Consider the following 18,528-nt stretch of genomic DNA (forward strand, 5'->3'; position numbering starts at 1 on the left):
TGCCTCATGATGAATAGAACAATACATAAAATGGCTGTCCTATGAATGATGAGCCACACAGCTTGCCCTGGTTGAATGTGGCCCTGGTGAATGGCTGGATGAATTCCTTCCTGCCTTAAAACCACCTCTTTGTAGACAGAGGTATGGTCGAGAAGATGAAGTCTTTTTTTTTTTTTTTTTTTTTGGTTTTTCGAGACAGGGTTTCTCTGTGTAGCCCTGGTTATCCTGGAACTCACTCCATAGACCAGGCTGGCCTCGAACTCAGAAATCTACCTGCCTCTGCCTCCCAAGTGCTGGGATTAAAGGCGTGCAACACCACCGCCCGGCTAAGAAGATGAAGTCTTATTCAAGTGAGTAAAGCCTGGTTTAGTGGCTGCCGGTGGCTTTTAAGAATTACTTTTAACACACAACTCATTTCTGCCGATTTTGGCACGAAAAGTTTTAAAAAAGAGCAAATAGTGGCTTGTAAGAATGACCAAGGAATTGATATTGACGAAGCCTGGCAAATATTTTTTCAAAAATGCATCTTAAGTAAAATTTACAATTTATAAGATGGGATTTTTCTCCCCCCACCCCCTCTCTCTCATTTTAAGACATGCTTTGACCTGTTGTTTGACTGGCCTTCTGTAGTATACATTATAGGATACAAAAATTGATGGTGGCATACTCGTGTCTGAAGACCTAATTGAAATTATTCAGAGACCACTAGGATGACTGCCATGTCAGGATAACATGAAGTTCTATACTGATTAATATTTTAAGAAGTAATTATGTCTATAGATAGAGAGGTTCAGTACAATGTAACTGTCGATTCCCTCCAAATGAGTCTATAAATTTGAAGCAATTCTAATAAGCAGACCAGTGAGATTTTTGCAGAATCCTCAAAAGCGAGTTTTAATGTGGACATGGAAAATACCCAAAACACCCAGAAAAATGTTGAAGAAATGTGAAAGGCTTGTTCATCTGTGAGTGTGGTGCTGTTGCAGGAAAAGGGACGGATCCCTAATGGACACACAGATGCACATCCACACAAGTGTGTGCGGTTACCACATCTAGACAACTTTGCACCTCTGTGAGGATGGGCTCTTCCCTGGACCATTTGCTCATAAACATGGGGACAATTGGCAATATGATAAATAAAAACAGGGTGAGAGAGATGGCTCCTCAGTTAAGAACACTATCTGCTCCCCTCAAAGCCCTGAGTTCAATTCCCAGCAACCACATGGTGGCTCACAACTATTTATGGACTCCAATGCCCTCTTCTGGCATGCAGGTGTACATTCATATAGGTAAAATAAATAATCTCTTTCAAAAAAGAAAAATATGTACTGGCTTTTAACCACAAATGATACTGGTACCAGATAGGTTAAAGACTTTTAATATGAAAAGCAATACTAACTTAAAAGCTCTTTTACAAAAAAATTCAGAAAAAAATATGTTTATACATTCTGAATAGCAAGGATTTCTATACAAGAAAAACATAAATAGACAAATAATAAAAGAAACATTTGATAAATTTGGCCACATTCAAAACAAACACTTGGTATCAAGCACAGTGCCTGTGCCTGGCATCCTAACACAGGCTCAAGCAGGAGGATCGTGAGTTTTAGCAAGTTTGTTTCCACAGAAAAAGATCTTAACTCAAAAACAAACACTTATAGAATAAAAAATGAAAGTAAGTAGTAAGTGTATTAATGCAGACCAGAGGATCAGTATCCAGAACACAGAGAGCTCTTAAACCTGCATTGGAAGAGATAAAAAGAAACCAGTTAAAGACTTGGCAAACTCCTCGGTGATGAAATGCAACAGACAGAGACCATTGCAGAAAGCCACAGCCAATCAAAATGCAGAGAACAAGAGACCAATCATGTGATGCCAAGACCTGATACATCAGCAACACAGCTGCCTTAAGGATCAGGGATTGTACCAGAAGAGGGATCAGACAAATTATAAGAGCTGGAAGAACAGGAGATTTGCTGTGAGATTTCTCCTAAAACTGTTAAGAGAAGCTACACCCATGAAGTCTCACCAATATGGCTGCCTAAATGTGATCTACACAAGGATGGCACTAGTAGACGTGCTAACCTGGAAGACGCAGCTCTCACGGACCTCAACCCTAGTCAACGAATTAGAGGTAACTAAGAAAACGGTCTACTCTGGGAAGAGCCCACACACACACACACACACACACACACACACACACACGGCTGTCCCAACATCAAGAGGTCAGCCCTGAAATTATATACAGACAAGTAACTTCATACAGGCTGGGCAGGCTGTATTTATATATTTAGGGATATATATACATACAGATATATGGATATATGTAAAGACAGCTAAAGACAGAGAGGTGTGAACTGAGACCAAGGGGGAGGAAAGTTGGAGGGAAGAAACAATGGGGAAAACCAGGAGATTAGATTTCATTTCAAAAAACATTAAAATATTTTTTAAAACTTGGCCAAAGATTAAATTAGACTGTTTATGAAATTTATTGATATACATATTAAATGTGTCTAACTAACAGTAACCAAAGAAATACAGTGATATTTCCTGGCCATGTTGGGCAGAATTTTCCACCTATAACAATTAAGTATCTTTGTAAATGAGAGGCTATGGAAAGACAAGCTAATCCCACTGCTGTGAGCAGCCTTTGCTACAACTGACAATACCTGTTTCACTCAGGAAACATTTATGAGAATGCTCGCGCTAGCATTTGTTGTTGGTTAGCAACTATTAGACAGGAAACACTAGGAGCTTGCCTTAGTCATCGGAATACTGTTGGGCAGATGGTAATATGAAGAAAATGGTCCCCCTGGGCTCATGTGTTTGGAAACTTGGTCCCCAGTTGGTGGAACTGTTTGGGAAGAATCAGGAGGTATGGCCTTGTTGAAGGAGGTGTGTCTCTGGGGATGGCTTTAGGATTTCAAAAGATTCACCCCATTCCCAGTGTGCCCCATCTCTGCTTGTGGATCCCCTTTGTGAATTGAGAAGTGAGTTTTCAGCTGCTACCCCAACACCGTACATGCCTGCCTACTGCCATGCTTCCAGCCACAAGAGTGATGGAAACTCTTACTTCTGTAAGTCGCCTCGGTCATTTTGTCACAGCAATAGAAATAGTAACTAAGGCAGATAGTGATAGAGTTGTATTCGTTGCTGTGGACACTCTAACAGTGGTAACTAAGAAAGCACCAAGACAATAGAAATCCCTGTACCCTAGGATAGTGTGTGAAGTTGTAATAGGACTGCCTTCATGAGTGACAGAAGTCAGGACTGAGTCAGAATGGTAGGATGCTGTAGTAATGTGAGGAGGGGGATACGGACGGGGTTGGGGGGGTGCGCATTTTCTGTGTGAAGGAAGAGTGTTGCTTTGTTATCCCACAGGATTTTCATTGGGTTTCGAAAAGCACAGTTGGAAAAAGAAATCAACTGTTACCTGTTAGAAAACAGTGAGGATCTGTATCGCCTTCGGGGATGTTGGCGCTACGTGGGGCACTGCTCAGTCTCTTGAATTAATTTTGTTTGATTGCTGTTTGTGTGAATTCTCAAAAATGAACAGATCTGTTCTCTGAGATGCAATAGGGATGAAACTAAATCAGCTGTGTCTTTCCAACTCCCCACCCCTGTCCCGCCGCAGCCACGACCACCATTTTTTCCTAGTATATAACTATTTGAATATAAAATATCTTTGTGATGATATATCATTTTAAATATTTGGTTTTTTAAATTATGCGCATGTGTGCACGCACCAGCAAAAGACAGAAAAGCATAAAACCTGGAGCCGGAGTTACAGGTGGTTTTGAGTGATGGCACCTGACCTCAGATCTCCTGGAAAAACAGCAAGCACCCTACTTTTAATCTGATTTTTTTGTAGTGGTAGCAATCAAATCTAGAACTTCAGTAGATCTAGGCTCCACCACTGTGCACACGTTTTTGGTTTTTTGTTTGTTTGTTTGTTTGTTTGTTTGTTTGTTTTTTGGTGTTTCGAAACAGGGTTTCTCTGTGTAGTTCTGGCTGTTCTGGAACTCACTCTATAGACCAGGCTGGCTTCGAACTCAGAAATCCGCCTGCCTCTGCTTCCCAAGTGCTGGGATTAAAGGCGTGTGCCACCACTGCCCGGCGTACTTATTTTTTTTTTTTTTGGTGTGCATGTGTTTATACCTTTTCAAAATAGTGAACAACTGTACATCAGCATCCTATATATACGATTCTTGGGAAACTCTATGTAAAAGTATGACTTTCTTACTCTGAATGCCCCTTGAAGTTGAACAGTAGGACTTACAGAGAGTAATGGTCATCCAGCTCCCCTGCTGAGCTGGCAGGAGGCTGCATTGGTGTCATGTTTGCACAGCAGATTGAGAGAGTGTACATGTGCTGCCCTTTTAGCTCAGGGCTGACTCGGAAGAGGAACCCTGATTCCTACGTCCCAGTCCTCAGATAGTTGCAGTCAGTGTGTAAATCATTAATTAAGGTATGTCTACTGTGGAACAGGTTTCCAGATCAGGTGGGACGTTAAGGTCTTCCATTAAAGAATGGGTAATAGAGTCTTGTTTTCTTTATCATATGTGATAAGTGAAAGCACAGGGGGATTTTTGTATAAATCTCATTTGTCCAGTATTCTACCCAGTTATGCCTTCAAAACAAGTCAGACTCTAATCTGAAAATCACAATTAGAAACAATAGTTTGTATCCTCAGCTGTTGTTTCCAAAGGAACAAAATCATTCATACATCCTAGTTGACAGCTCTATATAGGGATTGTTTTTCAAGCTGATATAAAACTTTATGCCTATGGTTTTTGTATTTTTCCGCTTTTGCGTATGTGTTTATTTGGATGGTTGGTTGGTTGGTTGGTTGGTTGGTTGGTTGGTTTTGTTGCTATATTTTCTTACTTTATTTGTTTTGTTGTTGCAATCAAGTATTTGACAGAAAGAGTTTATTTTGGCTTTGAGTTTGAGAGTACAGTCTATCACATAGGGCAGTCATGACAGGAGTGTGAGAAGACTGCTCGCACTGCATGGAATATTGAGAAATCGTATACCTGTAGCCCCTCTAGTTCAGTATTGATTCAGGACTGAGCACTGAAGAAGCAAACACTGGGTATGGACGATTAACTCACTTCCTCCTTGTTATTCAGTCTGGAACCAGCCCATCAAATGCTGTCCCCCAAAGTGGACAGGTCTTCTTTCTCCCCTCAGCTACCCTCATCTAGATAAGCCTTCACGTTATTGCGTAGAGACCCATCTCTGGGTGACTCTAGACCCTATGAAGTTGTTATATCAAAATTAACCATCATGGTTGGGTATGGTTTGTTTAATTAGGTTATTGATTGATGATTGATTTGAGGGGGGGCAGGCATGGTGGTGTACACCTTTAATTCCAACAGCCGAGGACACAAACCAGCATTACCGTTGTTTCTAAAGTCCTTTGTCTCCTTGCTCTCTGCTGACTTAGCACCAGCCATGTCTGTAGTTCTCCCAGTACAGCAGGGAGTCCTGGAGCACAAGCCCCGCATCCTCTGCGTGGTTGGCACTGGCAAACGCTCAGTGTGGTGTAGAGCTCCGTGCCCGTTTACTTCAAACACTGACATTAGTGTTTGGAAAGAGATGTACACTAGACTCATTTGGTGAACTTCATCAGCGCAGAATCTTAAGCGTTTCTTTACAATTTTATAATAATATAATTTCTTTTTTAATTTTATAATGTGTACGTCTCATGTTTCTTCTCTCCAGACAGGAAGCAAAGGTAGGATTGGTTAGTAGAAATGAATCAGTCAGTACGTAGGTTCAGTATATAGTCCCTTTGGTAGAAAGACAGACGTCAGTTGGCTGATGCTTTGGGTAGGGACTGGTTGTTTTTTCTTTCTGCCTGCATGCTTCCTTTTCTTGTCATGCCCGTATATTCTCTGATGGTAATCTTATATTTTTTTTTTTGTCTCCAAATAAGAAAAGTCTACTATCGAGACTTTATTGGAGTTCCTTTATTCCTTTGACTTCCTATGTTCCTAATCTTTTACCCTTCTTCTTAATATTTCTTCTTAATAATCAGTGTGACTGTATAAGCGCAAACTCATTGACTGAGCTGCTGTATTAACTAAGTTACCTGCTACCATGAAGGGCTAGGCTTGTTATTGTCATGATTATTTGTGGCTGTGTAAACACTTCAATGTGTTATGACTCCTGTTTTCTTAAAAAAAAAAGTCGGGGGGAGTCTTGGCTATAGAGAGCTTGCTTTCCACTCATGATGATAGTACTGAAAACTTCGTATCATAAATTAACACCATCAGAGGTCAAGACCTGCTAGTGTTGGAAACAATTCCAGCTCCAGAAGATAGAGCAATGAGGAGAGATCTCCTAAGAAGAAAAGTAATAGACAAGTAGCCGCCAGACATGCAAGCGTTTACAGTCTTGGAGGAAAAGAAGACTCCATGCTGGCGAATGGAAGGCCTGGCTTTCACAGGGGGTCAGAAATGGTTCTGAATACATGACAGTCAAGTAGAAAGCTGCAGTCTGAAAAGGACTTAGCCTTGCTAGGACCACGGAGACGGCTGTAGATGAGCAGAAGCGTTGCAACACGAGAGGCCATCTTTGAGCAGGAATTCATTTCAGGTGGGGATGGCTGTGACTATCAGTAAACAGACTCTGGGCAGCAAGGTCTGCTGAGCACAGTGGGATTACAAAAATGTATTTTATACATATGTTCAAAATTAGCTTGAGTTAAGAATCGTGACCTGGAGCTAGAAAGATAGCTTAGAGATTAAGAGCACTGGTGGCTCTTCCAAAGGACCCAGGTTCAATTCCTAGCACTCACATGGCAGTCGAGGGAATCCAACTCCCTCATACTTGCAGGCAAAACACTAATGTACATAAAATAAAAACAAATAAATTAAGGAAAAAAAGAAGCATGACCTGGAGCTGAGGACAAATCTTAGTGTACACAGGTTTCACTTTAGCTGATGATAATAATAGCAGATTTTCAATTTATTTTTCAATGTTTTTGACAAACAATGAATATTGTATCTATATATGAGGGGAATTTGAAAGTTCCACCTTCCTAAAAAATGGTAGAGTGTCAGAAAAAGCAGTGACCCCATCCCACAGCTTTGCATGTGGAGGGCTTCAGCATCTTTTAGACTTAACATTGGTCTTCCCTATGTGTAACATGTATGTCCTCGGACACTCTGGTTTTTGCTCAGTGTCTGTTTCCTTTTTGAAAACTGAGAGTATATTTTGGATACTCTCAGAAAGGATTGAGCCTCGCTAGGACACCAGAGGAGGCCGTGGAAGCCAGCAGAGTCTACCTGTAGAATCTTTGAGAGGATCAGCTAGTGTGTGGAGAGCTTGCAGCAAGCTCCACATGTGGCTTTCTCAGCAGAACTACCTGGAGAAACAAACCACTGCCAAGAACCCCCAGACCCCTAACAGTAACCAGGAATGTAAGATTGGAAAAACAAAGAAACGAAAACCTCTGAGGCATGTATTTTATTTGTGTCCCGTTTTCATAATAACTGTAATGAATAATTTTATATACTATAAATTGACTCTTGACGTATGCATTTAAGTAGTAATTTAATACACAAAGTCATGCTTACTAAGACTAATTTTTTAAATGTGCATACAGTGCCCTCAGGGGCCAGAAGAGAGCACTGGATCCCCAGGGACAGGACTTCAAGGTGGTTGTGCACCACCATGTGGTTGCTAGGAATTGAACTCAGAGTCCTCTAGCAGTCTGTGAGTGCTCTTAACTGCTAAGCCATCTCTTGAGCCCTTACAGATCACTTTGTCATTCCTGAGGGACTTTATAACATTTCCTCTCCCCAGGTCCTCCTCATTCTCCTTTCTACTCAGCCCCTGGCAACCACTGAGTTTGGTATATTACCATATTTTCTCATTTGATTTTTTTATAGAAATAGTGTTGGATAATATTTAGCCTTTGATGTCTATCTTCTTTAATGTAGTCCAATGCTTAGAATGATCAAATAAGTTATAAAATTTATCAGTATCCCATTTTTTTTTAAGGTTTTTCGAGACAGGGTTTCTCTGTGTAGCCCTGGCTGTCCTGGAACTCACTCTGTAGACCAGGCTGGCCTCGAACTCAGAAATCTGCCTGCCTCTGCCTCTCAAGTGCTGGGATTAAAGGCATGTGCCACCACCACCTGGCCCCAGTATCCTATTTTTAAGAACGAATAATCATAGTGAAGATTTACTGTTTTTCTTCATTGTCATGGAGTTGGACATTTGGATTGTTCCTAACTTCTTTGACATTTATGATCAGCGCTGCTGTGAACATTTTCGTACAGCTTGAGTGAATAGGTGTTTACTCTCGGGTTTATATCTATGAGTGGGTTTGTTAAGTCATATGGTAATTCTGTGTTTCATATGTCTCCCAGCATCTGCATTTGTCAGCTCCCCAGCAGTGTCTGAGGGCTCCAGGTTCTTAGCCTCTTGGTGACACTTGTTACCTACCATGCGTTATTCTTTCCTGCCATCTTAGTGCAAGTGAAATAAATGTCCTTGCAGGTTTGACTTTCTATTGCTGATGATGTCCAACATATGCTTGTGAGCTTACTGACCATTTGTGAATCATTAAGTAAATGTCTATTCAAACCTTCTGTCTGTCTTTAACTATGTTATGAACCTGTAATCCTTAAATTGCAAGTCTTTGTGTCTGTGTACAAAGCCATTGTCAAGTATTTGATTCAAAGATGTTTTCTTCCATTTGTTTTCTCTATCTTGATGGTGTCTTTTTTATTATACAAATTATTACATCCAATTTATTTATTACCTTGTCATCTTGATGTTGCTGTTATGCATAAGTAAATTTTGTATAGTTCAGGAATATCTAACCCAGGCCACATGCATTGCAGACAACCATGGATGTGACTGAATACAGTTGTCATGTTGTGTCAACAGGTTGGACACTCCCAGGTCCAGATCAGGAAAACTTAATCCTGATTCTTTCTAAAAGTTTGATAGTCTTAGCTCTTCTCTTTAAGACTATGACTTTTTTTTTAAATTAATATTATATATGGTATGAAGTCAGGGCACAAATTTATTCTCTCAAGTGTATCTAGTTTCTGCTACATCTTTTGTTGGAATGATTATATTTCCCAGATTAAATTTTCTTGACAGTCCTGTCCAAATTCAGTTGACCATGTGCTAATATAACATATGGGTTTCTTTCTGACTTGTCAAACTTGTCGTGTTGATCTATAAGTCTGTTGAAGGTGCTAGGGATCAAATATAGGGGGAGGCACATGCTAGCTACAGCCTCAGGTCCACAATGTATTGGTTACTATTGCTTGTGAACCTACAGTTTGGAGTTCATTGTCTGTTATTGTTTTGTTTTGTTTTGTTTTGTTTTGTTTCCTCATATTATTTTAGTTCTCTGGTTCTTTACACTTCTGTGTGAATTTTAAGGTCAACTTAAACTGTCTGTAAAAGAAAACATGATCATTAGTGTCGGGGCTACTGACATCTTTTTTATGACAGTCTCAATACATAGATGGTCCAGGCTGTCATGGAACTCAAGGTCCTCCTGCCTCGGCCTTCCAGGTGCTGGAATTACAGGCATTTGCCACCACACCCAGCAAGTACTGCCATCTTAACAATGTTGCTTTTCTGATTGAAGACCATAGGAATGGGCTATCTTTCCAGTTGGTTGGAGTTTTAATTCCATTTAGGGATGGCTTATAGTTCTCAGTGTACAAATCTGATACTTACTGTTAAATTTATTCCTAAGTATTTTAATTTTTGATGCTATTATAAATGGAATATTTTTAAGTTTATACTCTAGCAGTTTGTTCCTATTTAATTGGAGGCTTTTTCTATTGTAGCGAAATGTATGTAACAAAGAAGTTACCTTTTTAAAAACAATCTTTTTTGTTTTGTTTTGTTTTTTTTTTTTTTTTTTTTTTTTTTTTTTGGTTTTTCGAGACAGGGTTTCTCTGAGTAGCCCTGGCTGTCCTGGAACTCACTCTGTAGACCAGGCTAGCCTCGAACTCTCGAACTCAGAAATCCGCCTGCCTCTGCCTCCCAAGTGCTGGGATTAAAGGCGTGCGCCACCACCGCCCGGCTTGTTTTGTTTTGTTTTGTTTGTTTTTGTTTTTTGAGACAGGGTTTCTCTGTGTAGCCCCAGCTGTCCTGGAACTCACTCGGTAGACCAGGCTAGCCTTGAACTCAGAAATCCGCCTGCCTCTGCCTCCCAAGTGGTGGGATTAAAGGCATGCACCACCACTGCCTGGCTAAAAAAAATCACTTTTAAGTATACAATTTATTAGTAGATTTATTCACAAAACTCATAATGTTCTGTGACCATTGTTTGTAACTTTTTAGCATTCCAAATAGAAACATTTTTACCAACTAAGCAATTAATGTTCCTTACCCTTCCTCTTAGACAGTAATAGTCCTCAGACTTCCATCCCTGGATCTATGTGAAGAATGACATGTAAGCAGGATCACTGCATGTCTAGTTACTTCAGTTAGCATAAGCTCTCCAGCGTTTTTCCCACTAGTGAAATGTATATAGTATAGTATCAGAGATGTATAGTATCACTTCATCTTGCAATGATATCTCATTCTAAGGTTATACTATATCTTGTTTGCATACTTACCTGCTGATAGATCCATCTTCTCTTTAAGCTACTGTGAGAAAGGCCACAGTAGATATTGGTGTTCTGTACTTTTCATCAGAACCTTTGCAGGTGGCTTTGCTAGATGGTATGGTAATTCTGTGATTACTTCTGCGAGGAACTTCCAAACTTTTCTGACAGCAGCTTCAGCATTTTACACATTAATCAGCAACGCATGATAATTTACATTTTCTACATTTCATCAGCACTTGTTATTTTCCTTTTAGAGGGATTAACAGTCATCTTAAATGGAGGCAGATGTTTATTTTAAATTGAAAACTGAACTTCATTCAGTAACCTTTTAAACTAGTAAAACTTCTGATCAGACAGGCATATAGGAAGTATTTTGCAGAAAAATGAAGACACTTTGTAAATTTTTCTCTACTTACTGTTAGCTTGTTTCTTTATTGTAATTATAATTTATGTATTTTGTTATATAAACAAGGTAAAATGAGGGCTTAGCTCAGTGTTAAGAGCCCTGTCTGTTCTGTCAGAGGTCCTGAGTTCCAGAGGTCTGGAGTTCAATTCCCAGCAACCACATGGTGGTTCACAACCATCTGTAATGGGATTAGATGCACTCTTCTGGTGTGTCTGAAGACAGCTGCAGTGTGCTTCTATAAGTAAAAAGTAAATAAATCTTTTTTTTTTTAAAAAAAAAAAGAAGATAAAATGATTCAATGTAAATTTGGAACTGTTAGCTATATATTTATATATGCATATGTGTATATATACTATGTAAGTTTGGAATCTCTGTTTCTGTCTTTTCCATGACATTAAAGATGACGGATTCCACCTGTCGAGGTATGCCAGGCAAGGGTGAAGACATCTGTAGGTATTTCTTGAACCCTTTGTTAATGCCAGAATGTTCATCAACAACTGTGAAAAAGAAACCAGAAGACTTAAGTGACCTGCCCTCGGAAAGCCTGCGGAGTGTCCCGCTTGCTGTGGCGGACGCTCTGGAGCACATTATGGAGCAGCTCAACATCCTAACACAGGTGGGCTGACCTCCGCCTCGTGAGTAGGGCAGGGAGAGCCGTCCTGGGTGGAGCCACCTCCCGAGTAAGGCTGGGAAAGCAGTCCTGGGTGGAGCAGGATGTGGGACTGACAGCCAGGGGAGTTCTTCCTGGCAAACTCAAATAGTCATTAGCCAGGCACTTAGGGCTAACCTAGTCTGAGAAAATCTGTAGAGAGCAGCATCTCAGAATCACTCTCTCTCTTTCAGTGTGTGTGTGTATGTGTGTGTGTGTGTGTGTGTGTGTCCGCATGTGCTTGTGCACACTTCTGTTTGTGTGTACATGTATACACATGCACATTGTTCTGTCTGGCATTTGTATCTTCTGTGCAAACAGCAGTGGTCGTATTCTTTGCTGTATATGCCATTTGGTCCTAAGCAGTAATGTTCTGTCCTTTGAAATTGTGATGTGGTATATGTATATTAGGTCACTTATAAAGAAATATTTAATAGCATAATATTGCCAAAGTTTATAGTGTTCACTGAAAATGCTCTGCCAGCTCAGCGTGTAGTGTCTCTGTGCAGAGTTTCTTCTAAAAGAGAAGGAAGCTTGTCTTCCTATTTTAAAATCTTAGCCAGTCTTTTAAGACCATCCTACCAAAACAAAGAATAGCGGACCTTAAATACTGGACTAAGAATCTCCCGGGTCTTGGGAGGTATAGACCTGATCTAAGGGAAGTCTTGTGTTGGAATGGAAACAGCCGTGGTACACGTTCTGCCAATGGCATCCTTTGGAGACGTCTCCCGTTGTCCTCTTTGTTCACACTTTGCTGTGTACAGCAAGCACTGTTTGTTTGTTGGTTTTTTTTTTTTTTGGTTTTTCAAGACAGGGTTTCTCTGTGTAGCCCTGGCTGTCCTGGAACTCACTCTGTAGACCAGGCTGGCCTCGAACTCAGAAATCCGCCTGCCTCTGCCTCCCAAGTGCTGGGATTAAAGGCGTGCGCCACCACCGCCGCCCGGCATGTTTGTTTGTTTTTTAAGATTTATTTATTTTATGTATATGAGTACACTGTTGCTGTCTTCAGACACAACAGAAGAGGGCATCAGATCTCATTACAGATGCTTGTGAGTTACCATGTGGTTACTGGGAATTGAACTCAGGACCTCTGGAAACTGCAGATGGTGCTCTTAACCACTGAGCCATCTCTCCAGCCCCTGTGTACAGCATTGTTAAGTGCACACACTGCCACAAGTTACTCAGAGCAAGAGGTGATCATAGGAGAAAGAACAGGGTCAGGTTCTTGCTCAGAGTGAATATTTCAATCTCAGATGCTCCCACATAGAAATCACCTCAGGTCTCTACTCTAGCTCTGCACCTGTCACTGGGCTGCCGGAACTATGCAGTGCCCAGGTCTCACTTCCACAGGCCTAGCTCTGACCTGTCACTGGGCTGCCGGAACTATGCAGTGCCCAGGTCTCACTTCTGCAGTCTCCATTTCCCTTCCCTGGAGTAAAACATTAGGCACTAGAGAAGACCCACTTCTCCTACTGTGTCACCAGTGTTTAGAACCAGTAGTTAATTACTTATTGTATCCTGTACACGTCATCTCAGGGCCCTGGAAGTCACGTGCCTATGGATTTGGAGTTCTGGCATACAGTGAGAAAGAACTGTGTAAGACTTTGGAGTCGTATTTATCCACTAAAGAATTACACTAAACTCACGCATTTTCCTTCTTTCTTTCTTTCTTTCTTTCTTTCTTTCTTTCTTTCTTTCTTTCTTTCTTCCTTCCTTCCTTCCTTCCTTCCTTTTTTATTTTTTTAAAGATTTATTTATTTATTTCATGTATATGAGTACACTGTCACTGTCTTCAGACACACCAGAAGGGGGCATCAGATCTCATTACAGATGGTTGTGAGCCACCATGTGGTTGCTGGGGATTGAACTCAGGACCTCTAGAAGAGCAGTCGGTGCTCTTAACCACTGAGCCATCTCTCCAGTCCCAACTCACGCATTTTCACTTTGAAATTGTGTGCTACAGGTGACCTACCTGTGTTTACCAGACATCCTTCTCTGTAGAAATGATTGACCTCTCAGATGCCAGATTCAATTTAGTTGACAGGACTTCCTTCCCTGTCACCAGTCAGTCAAGTCCTCTTTAGGACTCTCCAGATGAGTCTCATCCCACCCCCACCCCACCCCTTCTCCCTCCCTTGCCTTTTTCCCTGTTTCACAGTTAGTAGGTTGCTTTCTGTCTTACTAAATTCCCCTTTGGGTGTGTTATGGTTAACCTTAAGGAGTCCATTCCCTTTTATATATTAGGGGGTGAAGGCAAGGCAGAGCATGCCTGCAGAAGAAAAGACGTGAGTCTAGGCAAGTCACAAGCAAAGTAAACATGTTCCAAGCCATCGCCTAAGCTGCGGGCTGTACAGCTATTCTAGAGAGGAGAGAAGCAAAGTCAAGTGGACTCTGGGCTGATAGAGGAAGTGGTAGCAAAGATTATAATGCACACATCAACTTTATCGTGTGTAACTGTAATAACTGTGGATGTATACTATCTGGCAAGTTACTTGCAACATAATAGTCATTTAAGAAAATACCAGCATCATAATTACCTTCATTTAACGATGAATTGTTCTGTAGAATATAAAAGCAAAAGCTTTTAAATGATGACTGTTACCTTCAGAGAAGAAAGTACAGTCACTTCCTTGTCTTGACATTTATCTTGTTTGCCTTTCCTTTATGAACTCTATTACTGGATGACTAAGTGGTCAGCCAATAGCGGAATGTTCTCTCCCTCTCCCTCGCTCCCTCCCCCTCCCCTTCCCCCTCCTCCCCTTCCCCCTTCCTCTCCTTCCCCCTTCCTCTCCCCCCTCCCCTCACCCTCCCCTTCCTCTTCCCCCTCTTCTTCCCCCTCTCCTTCCTCTTCCCCTCCCCCTCCCCCTCCTCCTTCCTCTTCCCCTCCCTCTGTCTCTCCTCCCCTCTTTCCCTCTCTCTCTCTCTCTTCCTTTTCCCTCTCCCTTCCCCCTTCCCTCCCTCTCTCCCTCCCCCTTTTAAGAACACTTACTATGCTCAGCTCAGCAGTACTGGTGCACACCTTTAATCCCAGGACTCAGTAGTCAGAAGCAGGCCGATCTCTATGAGCTTGAAGGCACCCTGGTCTACAGAGTGAGTTCCAGGACAGCCAGGGCTACACAGAGAAACCTCATCTCAAAAAACAAAAAATACAAACAACAAAAACAAAACTAAAAAACCCTCTTAGTTATAAAGTATACCAACTAAGAATTTTAGTGATGAATTATCGGTTCCATTCCCCATTGACTAATCACTGAACATCCCCTGAAGGAGAGACACCCAGCACCTCCACTGCGCCCTCTCAGGAGGAAGTAGCTTCCCAGCGCCTCTGGTTTATGATCCTGCTCCTTTCAGGAGAAAGGAGTAGGCTGAGCTGTGTGCTGACTGGATAGCTCCCGTAGTACAAATCATTATAAATGTCACGACAGACAAACAGCCTGAGCCTGCTAATGAGTGAGAGTCAAGGAAAGAAAGGGAGAATTGTGAACACTGGAGGATTAAAACCATAAGGAAATGTACAAACGTGATTTAAAGCTCGGCCTAAAGAAAGGCTGGTGCTGGAGGGTGAGGGAAGAAACCATGAGAGCCACTTAGAGAGTTCTGGATGGTGGCCGGTAGGGACCACTGGTCTCTTATGGGAACTTACTAAGTATATGCAAGTGTCTTAAGGCTTCCTGGTCTATATTTTAGTTTATAATAAAAATGGGGGTTGTTTTTTGTGTTTGCTTGTTTGTTTGTTTGTTTGTTTGTTTTTTAAGATAAGCTGGGACTGGAGAGATGGTTAAGAGGTTAAGAGCACCAGTTGCTCCTTCCAGAGGTCCTGAGTTCAATCCCCAGCACCCACATAGTGACTCATAACCAACTATGATTAGTTCTGATATGCTCTTCTGGAGTGTAGCTATACATGTAGATAGAGCACTCCTAGGCTTAAAATAAATAATTTTTTTAACGCTATAAAAGTCTGGACAATATCACAATTATTTTTCCCAAATGTAACATCTCCATATAACTATATTCCCATGTGCACACGTAGTTAGATGCTGAAGGGAGGAGTTAGAAGAACCTCACTCCACCAGCCCCGTAGCAGCCGCAACTCTTTACTTGTCAGTCCTCCTGCAGAGATGGGAACTGGTGGCGGCCATGGTGTTTGTATAGCAATCTCCCTTCCCTTTGTCTGTAATCCTATAGGGATGGCCACTGCAGGGTGGACTGTGACAAAGTGGCCAGAGATAACATGTCAGCAGTGCCTGAGCCAGGAATGTGTAGTTTGACCTGTATTGCTTACAGTACTGGAGATGCCCTCATCTCTGACCCTGAGACTTCAGAAGACCACATATAAGAATATTCTCCAGAGGCCTGGTCTTAGATTCCTCTATCTTCATATGCATCAGGTTTTTGTTTGGGGCTTTGTTTGGGTTGGGTTAGGTGTTTTTGTTTGTTTTTTGTTTTGTTTTAGTTTCCTCAATGCTTTGCTCTGCAGATAGGCTCAAAAGCACACTACAACAAGAGCCCATTTTTTAGCCAGTTTGGGGGCAGGTGGTTGATATCCAGGTCCTACAAGGGCCTCATATGGAGGTGCTCATTGTGCCCCTAATCAGCAGGGTACCAGGTTCTGACGCTATTGTCCTGTTGTTGCAGACTGTTTCAATTCTGGAGCAGCGACTGTCTTTGACAGAAGATAAGCTGAAAGACTGCCTTGATAATCAGCAAAAGCTTTTCAGTGTTGTCCAACAGAAGAGCTGAACAGGGAGCTGTCCGAGCTCAGGCCAGTCCCTGAAGACTCGTTCACACACTCAGGAGGTAGCAGAGGCCCTCCACACCCTGCCATGCCCTATTCACCATAGACTCTTCAGAGGGAGAGCAACAGAACAAGAGGGTCAAGTCATTTTCAAGGACTGACTTAAACACACAAATCAATGTCAAGGATCAAGTTTAGCTCCTCCCAGGTATAATTGCAGTAATAAAGTTATGAACATTTAAATCGCCCCCACCCCCCTCCCCTATATTATTTGAAATGTCAGCTTTTATTTAACGTGCAAATCCCCACCAGGAAGGTAAACAGACCTCTAGATTTCATTTCATTGTTAAATCATTTCAGAGTGACCATGTTCAGGCAATTCCTGAAGGTAACTAGTGTATTCTTAGGTGAGCACACCCTTGAGGGGAAACCATTCGCTTGCTTTCAAATAGTATCTGAGATGTAGAAAGCATGTTATTGAGCTGGCTCGTATTTCTTTCAGGTCAAAAAGAAAAAAAATCTGCCTTGAAAACATGTTCCCTCCGAATTTCCACACCAAAAATAATCTTATTTTGATTAGCAAGAGTGCTCACATGACAGCAGGCATTTCCTTTGTCTGGGGTAAACCCCATGAGGAGGCATGTGTGTGTCTACTGTCACAGTACGCTCTGAGCGGTCTGGGTCATACTGAACCTTTGACCACAGTTCACAGAAATCGTGTTTGTGTGGTTTCAGTGTGCTAAAAAGCCAAAATGACAAAAATATGTAGGTACACATGAATCACATATATTATTGCCTAGGGTGATTCTGGTGGCTGAAATAAGTACATTTTTATTTAGAAAATTTTGCATCATCTATGTTATTTTAATGAATTGTGATTTGAACTGAAAATGAGTCAGGCATTCTCAAAGATCTTGGTTCCAGGTTAAGAATGGTTCTCTGTCTTAAGCAAAATGGAAATCAAAGTAAAAAAAGAGGCAAGTTCAAGGCAGCTGGCTCTGGGCATGGAGAACAAAGGCCAAGCACGGCTGTGTTGCAGGGGCAGGCGCCATCTGCATGCAGAAAATGGAGAAACAGTGTCATAGGTATGGAGAGGTTGTTCTCCAAGCAGTTTCAGATGTGTGCCTCTGAGCTGTTTTTATCTTCTGTCTCGCTCTATGTTGTAAGTGCCTTCTCTGTCCTGTGAGTGTGACCCTCTTGACATTTTCATGAGCTCACAAAGTTAAGTGGCCATGTATTTTTATACCTTCATTGAGAAGAATACATAAAAAAATGAAATGTATTACTAACTTTTGTTTACTCTTTTTTTATGCTTCAAACAATAAAGACTTCTAAAAAAAAAAAAAAAAGATTAATGTCTTCTCTTTTTAAAAATATTTACAACCTTGTTGCCAACCTTGTTACTGCAGTCAGGCAGGCCCCAGTGTGCAGAGCGACCTCCTGAGGAGTTCCCAGCTCCCCCACTTCACCCCCCACCCCCACCCCCACCCCCACCCCCACCTTATCTCTAGCCCCTGTGCCTCATCAGCTGCAGAAGGGGGCCTGTGTCTGTAACAAGCTTAAGGTGATTTGGTTGCTCCTGGCCTGGGGCTCCCCTTTAGAGATCACTGATCCAGCTTCCGCTGCTTCTGACTGCCTGAGATGGCCACATACTTTCCTCATTGTCACAGAACCTTGATAAACGGTAATGATAAGACCAAAAATCCTAGCCGAGAAATGATGACGTACAACTTAAATCCCAGCACTCAGAGGCAGGCAGATCTCTTGAGTTTGAGGGCAGCCTGGTCTCCAGAGTGAGTTCCAGGACAGCCAGGGGCTATGCAGAGAAACCTTGGTCTCGGAAAAACCAAAGAGGGAAAAACAACAACAACAAAAACCCTGAAAGCTTTTCAAGAGGGTCATTTTAGTTTCCTAACCCTTTCGCCTAGCTCTTGAGAAATCACCTCTAGCAGAAGAGCAGGATCTTCTGCTTCCTAACTTAGGTATCCTCTCAGAGCTCCCAAAAGCAGCTGGGCTGCTAGCACACACATGTGTAATCCCCACACTGGCGATGTGGAAGCCGGAGAATTAGGACAACAAGGCCAGCCTGGGCTACGTGAGACCTATCTCAAAACCTTTTTGTGGAGACAGAGTCTCAATT

General features: G+C 41.8%; 1 protein-coding gene across 2 annotated transcripts in view; it reads left to right on the forward strand.

Moving 5' to 3' along the window:
- Poc1b (POC1 centriolar protein B) overlaps nt 1-17,725 on the forward strand; it is a 108,780-nt gene extending 91,055 nt beyond the window's left edge. For both annotated transcript variants that reach the window (XM_028783023.1, XM_028783024.1), the window contains 2 exons: nt 11,405-11,620; nt 16,289-17,725. In XM_028783023.1, the coding sequence (XP_028638856.1) occupies nt 11,405-11,620; nt 16,289-16,393 (321 nt within the window). In that variant the 3' untranslated portion in view covers nt 16,394-17,725. The remainder of the gene's footprint in view (nt 1-11,404; nt 11,621-16,288) is intronic.
- The last annotated feature ends 803 nt before the right edge of the window (nt 17,726-18,528 follow it).

The sequence above is a fragment of the Grammomys surdaster genome, unplaced genomic scaffold (genome assembly GCF_004785775.1).
Source record: "Grammomys surdaster isolate TR1022 unplaced genomic scaffold, NIH_TR_1.0 958, whole genome shotgun sequence".
NCBI lineage: Eukaryota > Metazoa > Chordata > Mammalia > Rodentia > Muridae > Grammomys > Grammomys surdaster.